We start from the raw sequence: 9,850 nt of genomic DNA, 5'->3' as shown, positions 1-9,850 counted from the left end.
AAATAAATAAATAAATAAATAAATAAATAAATAAATAAATAAATGGCAGTACTAATTTCCAGCAATTTTTAAAAATTCTAAATGGAATCTGGCCAGGCATGGTGGCTCACACCTGTAATCCCAGCACTTTGGGAGGCTGAGGTGGGTGGATCACTTGAGGTCAGGAGTTCAAGACCAGCCTGGCCAACATGGTGAAACCCCGTCTCTACTAAAAATACAAAAATTAGCCAGGTGTGGTGTGCATGCCTATAATCACAGCTACTCGGGAGGCTTAAGCAAGAGAATTGCTTACTCCCAGGAGGCAGAGACTGCAGTGAGCCAAGATCATGCCACTGCACTCCAGCCTCGGTGACAGAGTGAATGAGACTGTCTCCAAAAAAAAAAAAAAAAAAAAAAAAATTACTTATATATATAAATGGAATCAGATGAACATCTAATATTCACCTGTCCCGAAGACTACGTGTCTTTGCTTGGATGATTCCCAAATCCCACAGGGCAGGGTTTTTCCGGGGATCATTTATCTTATGTCCATATACTTCAATTGCCAATGCTCCTTCGGAAAGATGCTCGATAAAGTCTTCAGTGATGTTAACAGAAAACTCCTGAAACACAATAGCTAATTACAGAAGAGCAAACTCTTTCTGGTAATCTTATGTTTATACCAGACATCATATACTTAATTGTATCAGGGAAAAAAATAGAAAACGGAATGTTTTAGTTATACAGAACTATCATCTAAAACCCATAATGAATGCTCAGATGGCAAAAGGCTGACTTTAAACATAACTATAAGTCTGAATTTTTAAAAACTTTTCAGATCAAAAGTCTAGTATGTAAGACCAGCATTGTATTCTATTTTGTTAGCAATATTTTGGGAGCTATTTTTAAAAGCATAATTGTATAAAGCGTTACAACACTGATCTATAACGTGTTGATATAAAAGTTATATGCAATAAGGTAGTGTGTTGCAAAACATTTCTTCCCCTTTTAGAAAGTTAACTATCTCTATTAGGAAAGAAAGGAAATAAAATCATTAGCACCAAAAAAAGACCTAATTTCTAAAATTCTCCCAGCCTGTCCATCTTTATAAGATAACACATGGCAATTAGGATTTAGCTCTAAAACAGTTTATTAAAGAAATCACAGAATCTCCTATCTCTGTTATTGTCTCCATCTCTCTATCTATCTTTAATGCACTGAAGTATTTTGGTTTCAAACGGATTAGAAAGAGGACTCTCTCTTAAAAGAGATGAAATGGATCAAGTGTGGTGCAAGAGCAAGAAAGACTGGGGGACCCAACAGTCCACATTCTGCTGGTCACCAGCCACGGACAAACCAGTGAAAAACTACTTTGGGCAAAATGACCTCTCTGATTTGTTTGTGTTTTCAGCTGGGAAGGAAAGAAAAAAAAAAAACAAACAAAAAAAAACCACACACACACACACTATTGGCCGAGTGTGGTGGCTCATGCCTGTAATCCCAGCACTTTTGGAAGCTGAGGTGGGCAGATCACTTGAGGTCGGGAGTTCGAAACCAGCTTGGCCAACATGGTGAAACCCTGTCTCTACTAAAAATACAAAAAAATTAGCCAGGCGTGGTGGTGGGCGCCTGTAATCCCAGCCACTTGGGAGACTGAGGCAGGAGAATCGCTTGAACCCGAGAGGCAGGGGTTGGAGTGAGCCAAGATCGTGCCACTGCACTCCAGCCTGGGTGACAGAAAACAAAACAAACACAAAAAAATGCACTATCAACAAAGACAACTGCGGTGAGGATCCAAATGAAGGAATAACAGAGAGCTTCACAGAGCATTCAGTGCCCAATAAAGTTAGTTCTTCTCTGTTACCTATGTTCACTTTCTCTAAAATATGTTTCTTAACTGTTTTAGATAATTTCTCCAATAATCCAATATAGGACATAGATTTTCCTTGGAGAAGAATATGCATATATACATACATATGTATTTGTTTCTCATGCAAAAGCTACCTTTGGGTTGTGGAGGAGTATAGATGCATTGACGCTTTTTACTCAATCCCCACACTCTACAGAAACTTCTACAACACATATACTGGCACAATTATTCAAAGAAACAAGGTTCATTTTCTGTTTTGTTTTTACGTGAGTAATCTAAATGCTGACCTACTCTGGAAAACAAACTCACATTGCAATGATCAAAGACAACCATGCAGTGCGGCTCCTTGCTGACGGAAGATGAGGAGGTGTCCACTTCAGGAGCGACAATCACTGGCTCCTGTTGATCCCAGAAGCTGTATTTGCAGAACACAAAGTGGGACAGATGCTGTGGCAACCCAGTAGCTTGGAGGATTTTAACCTGAAGGAAAAAGAAGGCTGTGTGTTTTGAAACCCAAGGGTTCCAACAAGCACTCAGAGTCAGAGTTGCAGGTTCCAGTCCCAGCTCTGTCACTAATTTAGGTGCTTATGTTTATGTTGGCCAAATCCCAACCACCCTGAGACTGGACTTCTGCATCTGGGAAATAGCGGTAGCAATTGTTATATTTAGTGAGAGGGTGGACGCAGGGTTACAAGGACCTTGACTACAGAGGTGGACGTTGTAAAGTCTAAGAACATTTAAATATTAGTTTCTCAGAATATAAGAATCATCATCATCAATTCAGATGAAGAAAGATCTCAAACATCAGCACTCTTCAATGATATGAACTTGGCCAACCACAGATATGCCATAGAACAGAACAAGATTGTCAGGCACAGCGAATGAAGAACAAAATCAATGTATGTGCCAAGAAACAACAAATATTAAGGAAAGAGCAAAACATGGATTTGATATTTTGAAGTATAAAAAGGAACAAGGTTCTCAGCTGAAGATTTTACACGATATTACAACACTGTTTGGGAGAACTTAAAAGCACCAGAAATGTATAATTTAAAGATGTGGGGGGAGAAGGAAGGGAAGTGAAGACGGTGAATGTTGACCATTTTCTGCACCGTTTACGGAAAGCCTTCCCTATGCAGATTTGCGGGGAAGGCGTATCAAAGGAAGCGTGCTCTGGACCAGGAGGGCAGGGTGTGGTTGTAACAAAGTGCAACTGGAGATACAGGTCTAATCAGATCCAAAGGCCCCAGAAGAAACGCCTATAACAGGTTCTAAGCAGCCAAATATTCTCTTTTTTTGAGACGGAGTCTCGCTCTGTCGCCCAGGCTGGAGTGCAGTGGCCGGATCTCAGCTCACTGCAAGCTCCGCCTCCCGGGTTTACGCCATTCTCCTGCCTCAGCCTCCCTGGTAGCTGGGACTACAGGCACCCGCCACCTCGCCTGGCTAGTTTTTTGTATTTTTTAGTAGAGACGGGGTTTCACCATGTTAGCCAGCATGGTCTTGATCTCCTGACCTCATGATCCGCCCATCTCTCGTGATCCGCCCATCTCGGCCTCCCAAAGTGCTGGGATTACAGGCTTGAGCCACCGTGCCCAGCCCCAAATATTTTTAATATTTCTTTTGGTGGGCAGCATTAGATTTTTTTTTTTTTTTTTTTTTGGAGACAGGGTCTTGTTGTGTTGCCCAGGCTGGGGTGAGTGGCACAATCATGGCTAACTGCAGCCTCAATTTTAAGGGTTCAAACGATCCTCCAGCCTCAGCCTCCCGAGGAGCTAGGACCACAGGTGTGCATCACCATGCCCAGCTAATTTTTTTTATTTTTAGTAGAGATGAGGTCTCACTATGTTTCCCAGATTGGTTTTGAACTCCTAAGCTCAAGTGATCCTCCTGCCTCAGCCTCCCAAAATGCTGGATTTATAGACATGAGCCACCATGCCTGGCCTAGGTTGATTTTTTAATTTGGAGTTTTTGTGATAAACTGCGATATTCTAAATCTTCTCCAACTATAAAGAAAATGAAATCCTGAAGTCAGTTAAGCTAAATTCTGACTTTATAACTGATTAAACCAATTTTCACATGACTGAGCATTAATCATAAATCATATTTTTCACTTGGTCACTTTCTGCATGTTGTATGATTTAATCTACCTCCAGTAAATATATTTAATGAAAATAAATCTGAATATATGACATCAGAGTTCATGTAGTTCAGAAACCACAAACATAACCTTAACATTTCAGGCTATAACCCCAGCACTTTGGGAGGCCAAGGACTTAGGTCAGGAGTTTGAGACCAGCCTGGCCAACATGGTGAAACCCCATCTCTACCAAAAATACAAAAATTAGCCAAATGTGGTGGCACATGCCTGTAGTCCCAGCTACTCCCGGAGGCTGAGACATGAGAATCGCTTCAACCCAGGAGGCGGAGGTTGCAGTGAGCAGAGATCGCACCACTGCACTCTAGTCTGGGTGACAGAGAGAGACTCTGTCTCAAAAAACAAACAAGCAAACAAACAAAAACACATTTCAGGAAGCATTGATGATGACACACAAAATTACACAAACCAGATAATTCTATTTTCTTCCATACCAGACACACTAGCAACAAACAGGAACCCCCACTACAATTCATCTTTTCTGTGATGTCAACAGGAGTTTGAAACACCTTGATAGCTACTTACTGACAGGCTATGAAAGACAGACTGGCTGACATATTTTATTCCTCCAAACCAAACTGAGCAAACAGTACTCTGCAATTAATTTTTCCACCAAGTTTTTAAAAACCATCATTTTCTCATTAAGTGTTTTTAAATATTTATATTATTTAAGGTGCGGCAATATGGCATTTGGGAAAATTACAAGATGTTGGAGTTACATAAAAGAAATAGAATAAATATCTCGGCTGGGCGCCGGTGGCTCACTCCTGTAATCCCAGCACTTTGGGAGGCCGAGGCGGGCGGATCACCTGAGGTTGGGAGTTCGAGACCAGCCTGACCAACATGGAGAAACCCCACCTCTACTAAAAATACAAAAAATTAGCCAGACGTGGTAGCACATGCCTGTAATCCCAGCTACTCGGGAGACTGAGGCAGGAGAATCGCTTGAATCCGGGAGGCGGAGGCTGCAGTGAGCTGAGATCATGCCACTGCACTCTAGCCTGGGCAACAAGAGCAAAATTCCATCTCAAAAAAAAAAAAATCTTGCCCACTTATCAGCTTGTGTGCTGGCTCAAATTACTTAAATTCTTAGTTTTCTTAGGCTTAGTTTTCTCCTAGGTGAAATGGGAATATCAGTAGCTAACTTACTCAACAGAGGTAAGACTGACCACACCAATGAAATGAAATAAGAGAGACCTGTAACATTTTTTTTTTTTCTTTTTTTTGAGACAGAGTCTTGCTCTGTCACCCAGGCTGCAGTGCAGCAGCGCAATCTCAGCTCACTGCAAGCTCCGCCTCCTGGGTTCATGTCATTCTTCTGCCTCAGCCTCTCGAGTAGTTGGGACTACAGGCACCCACCACCACGACCGGCTAATTTTTTTGTAATTTTAGTAGAGACAGGGTTTCACCATGTTAGCCAGGATGGTCTCGATCTCCTGACCTCGTGAGCCGCCCACCTTGGCCTCCCCAAGTGCTGGGATTACAGGCGTGAGCCACCACGCCCGGCCCTATAACAGGTATTGAGTAGATACATGTTCAATACATACTTCTTTGTGACTAAATGCCATCTGAAAGCCTTTTTTTCCGTTCAAAATTAATCACAATTTTAATGCTAAAATAGACAAGAAACAAGATTTAATATGCTGAATTCTCGTCTACAGGCAACCTCTCAGGAATGCGACTGCCAGGAACGAAGACTATTAGCCATAAGAAATGAACGCAGGCTGTTTGGGTTTTGTGGGGTTTTTAAAAAAATTTTTGCACACAAAAACTAAAACCACCACAAGGTGTCAGAATACTACAGACTTCAACTTGCAGCTGTTCAAGACAGAGGAGCCCAGGAATGTCTGCAGGGATTGATGCTTGCGCCCAGGTTTTAAACATACGAACTTTACTTTATATCAGTGAAAACATGAAGATGTTAATATGTGCATATAGCCTTGTTACAAAAAAACAAATTCAGACCTCTCTGAGGGCTAATTATACTCATCACCCATGATATCTTAACTGTCTCCAGGCTGATTTCTTTTGTTTTTCTACCAGTGTTTTATTTATTGTCATATAGCTTATTTGTCCTTGTCCTTTTTACATAAAAGGCTATTACATGCCAGTATATGGTCTCTCAAAACCACTTCCCACTGAAAGGAATCAGGTTCCTTGGAGAAATGGCTGATTCCAGGTCTGGGACAGGAAATACACAAGATGAGATCAGAATATTCATCACACCAGAAAACAAGAAAGCTATCCCAGTCAAGGGCCAAGTGAAGTAGCTCCCACTGGCCAAAGACGGGAACATTTGTGTTTAAATACAGGTAGTGAATGCAACAGATAGACACACACCAAATATGGTTAAGTCCAAGAGTTCATGATCATGCTGTTAAGACTAAGGACAAAAAAAAAACCCACTGGTCACATTTTGGAACACCAATTTATTATTTTAAAAATTAGGCTGGACATGGTGGCTCACACCTGTAATCCTAGCACTTCGAGACGCTGAGGCAGGTGGATCACTTGAGGCCAGGAGTTCAAGACTAGCCTGGCCAAGATAGCGAAATCCTGTCTCTACTAAAAATACAAAAATTAGCTGGGCATGGTGGCACAGCTACTCAGAAGGCTGAGGCGGGAGAACTGCCTGAACCTGGGAGGTGGAGGTTGCAGTAAGCTGAGATCACGCCACCGTACTCCAGCCTAGGTGACAGAGCGAGACTCTGTCTTAAAGATAAATAAAATTTGTAAATAAAGGGAGAGATGGAGCATTTATCCTTCCTTTTCTATATATATTATCTCTGTAGAGTAAAACAGTTGATAATAGGAAGATTTTTTCTGGAGAAAAACGAAATGACAATAGAATTATAGGACCATTCTTTTGTAACTCCTAACAAAATAATGCATCTAGGTAATAATCATCAGTGGCTGATCATCCCCAAAAGACAAACAGCCAGACAAGATGTGGCTCCTGATGGAAGAACACAGGCCACCACCTACAAAGTACCTTGGCTGCCTCCCTCCCTCCCTCCCTCAGGTAACACGTGTATACCTAACTACCAATTTTCAGCAAAGCAGCTTAACATGCTAAGTAACACCCATCAGCAGAATCCAGACTATAGGAAACTACAGGTCAACAACCCAGTTTCTACAATAAATTGCAGGTTTGGTGAGAGAGGCAAAAAGAGAAAGCGAGCAAGTCAGACAGCATGAGCATACCAGGGCCTAAAGATTCAAACAGACCCAAGAGATATACCAACCAAGACAATTAAGGAAACTGACAATTTTATGATATTAAGAAATTATTAATTTTTGACAGATTACTAATTTTGACAACTATGGTTATACTGGTTTAAGGAGTCATCTTTTGGAGAGACACACTGAATTATTTACAGGTAAGATACGATGCTGGGGTGCCTGGGGTGCTAAGAGAGGGGGCAGCACAGAAGTGGCTGCGTGTATGAATGAAACAAGCTTGACCATAGGTGATAATTGTGGAGTGAAGGTGAATGGGTATCAGTAACACATTTCTCACTATTTTTGTATATGTTTGATATCTTCCATTAAAAAACATGGTATTTTAACTTCATTTTAGAAGGCTCATATTACTCAGAATGTACGACTTTTTTTCCATAATAAGGATACATTTCCCAAGTGAGAAGTGTCCTTGTATGTTATTTTACTTTAATAGCAGAAGGTGATATTTGAGAGTTGTATTTACTAGTCCATCACCTTTAAAATGGGCCATTGTGGGGTCATCAACCCTATGTCTCCATCTCTGATCATCATATGACTCAAAGAAGCTGCTCTGAAATCAAGTACAATATAATAAAAATGAACCATTCAGTGAATTAAGATTCCTCCCCCTCCTAGTGAAGTAACTAAAACACCAGAAGCCCCCTCAGTATATGCAAAGCCTTACAGAAAGCAGCCCGACTCCAACAGCTCCAGCTTCATGCTACCTTGTGGCTAACACGTAACTTACTCCCTTCAACATCAGCTTCAATTCTAAAAATGTTTACTGGGAAAGAGGACTGGTTCTAGGATGAGCTATGAATTAAGAGTCAGGTTTAGGCTTCCTTCGCCTCACCTCACCTCCTTCTCACTTGTACACAGCACCTACGCCCCCTGCTGACTTCCTGCCCCCCTCCCGCCACCTTCTTTTTATAACTGGTTCCTGTGGGGATTCTCAGCCACCAGCAGGTCGGGCCCACTAGGTGTTTGGAAATGAAGGAGGGGATTTTGCATTTTCCTGAGTGGGGGAGGCTCTGCTCTACTTCCAAAATTTGAAAAGGAACATGATACTTATATCTAACAACCTGCAGTTCTCAAAATCAGCCCCACTTGAACTATTAGGTTGGTGCAAAAGTAACTGTGATTTTTGCCATTAAAAGTAATGGCAAAAACTGCAATGACTTTTATATCAATGTAATACTAGGATGAAGCTGGGACTTACCATGCACACCAGTTTGTTCTCCCGGGTCTCCTTCTCAAAGGAGACCTCTGTTGCCTCATCCCCTCCCGCGATCCTTTCCCCGACATCACCACTGATGCGCATCACCTCCACATGCAGCCGGCCTGCCACCTGCAGCAATGGGGGAAGGCAGAAACATTTCTCCAGATTTGGTTCGTGCTCCCTTAAGACGAGCTCTCTTCTCTTTTAGAGTCAAGGTGTCAGGTTAATGGTGTATGGGAATTTAGAGGCCTAGTCTCTGACAGTTACTCTGCCCTCAGAGTCCTTGGAAACACAGGTATTAATAAGACACATTACTGACAAAAAATAGCAACAATATCCCATCACCACCCTCTTGTTTCTTAAACTGTTCTCTACAGGAAACAAGGCACAAAGAGAAAACCAACCAACCTCTCCTTTCTGGTTGATGATGGGAACAGCGTATTGTAACTTCACATCATAGAAAAGGGACTCAAGGAAGACATTGGCCACCCCAATCAGACTGTGATTTTCCTGCTCATCATAGAATGGATCAGCACGTTTGAAGTACGATCGTATGACCTGTAAAGAGATTGAGAACATACAACTTCAGAATAACCACTTACAATAAATGCATTCCACCTACTGCTTTTTGATGCACTCTAGGTCATTAAACTTAACTTTCATCATCCTGACTCTTGTATTTTTTTAAAGTAAAACACTCTAAAGTTTTTGCTGAAGCACAGCACTCTATTACTCCCACACACAGTCTTCCTCATTCCCATTCACAATGGAGGTCATTCCCATTCACAATGGAAGTCAGCATCCTTCACTCATGACAGAGCAATCCCAGTAACAGGTCATTACTTTTAGCAGTTATTCTACTTTACATGGAAATCTTGCCACAAAATAAACAATACATGTTGACCAGAAAAAGAAGTAGAGAGTGCTAAACTACACTTCACCTTTCTTTTGGGGAAGACAGTAATTCTTATCTGCTCTGCTTGTTCCTAGCAAGTCATCAGATACACTTCTGCTAATGGAAGGTGAGCCCTCACGCCTTTGGGAGGCCGAGGCAGGTGGATCACCTGAGGTCAAGAGTTTGAGACCAGCCTGCCCAATATGGTGAAACTTCGTCTCTACTAAAAATACAAAAATCAGCCAGGTGCAGTGGCGTGCACCTGTAATCCCAGCTACTCGGGAGGCTGAGACAGGAAAATCACTTGAACCCAGGAGGCAGAGGATGCAGTGAGCTGAGATTGTGCTATTACACTCCAGCCTGAGCAACAGAGCAAGACTCCGTCTCAAAAAAAAAAAAAACTGAGACAAGGAGCATGTCCTTCTCTAATCTGAAAATACATTGAGGATGAATTATGGGAAAAAAATGGTTATACTAACACAGAAATTAAAATTAAAAAAAAAAAAAAAG

At 41.6% G+C, this 9,850-nt stretch overlaps 1 protein-coding gene across 1 annotated transcript in view; it reads right to left on the bottom strand.

Moving 5' to 3' along the window:
* The window catches only part of KIF13B (kinesin family member 13B), a 131,210-nt gene that overhangs the window by 68,746 nt on the left and 52,614 nt on the right, over positions 1-9,850 (bottom strand). Inside the window, exons 17-20 of the mRNA XM_017884560.1 lie at positions 8,854-9,003; positions 8,446-8,574; positions 2,159-2,329; positions 445-602 (exon numbers count right to left, since the gene is read on the bottom strand). Of these exons, the coding sequence (XP_017740049.1) occupies positions 445-602; positions 2,159-2,329; positions 8,446-8,574; positions 8,854-9,003 (608 nt within the window). The remainder of the gene's footprint in view (positions 1-444; positions 603-2,158; positions 2,330-8,445; positions 8,575-8,853; positions 9,004-9,850) is intronic.

The sequence above is a fragment of the Rhinopithecus bieti genome, unplaced genomic scaffold (genome assembly GCF_001698545.2).
Source record: "Rhinopithecus bieti isolate Rb0 unplaced genomic scaffold, ASM169854v2 scaffold_315, whole genome shotgun sequence".
NCBI classification, from domain to species: Eukaryota; Metazoa; Chordata; class Mammalia; order Primates; family Cercopithecidae; genus Rhinopithecus; species Rhinopithecus bieti.
The sequence above is the reverse complement of the archived record's forward strand: the minus strand, read 5'-3'. Positions and strand labels throughout refer to the sequence as shown.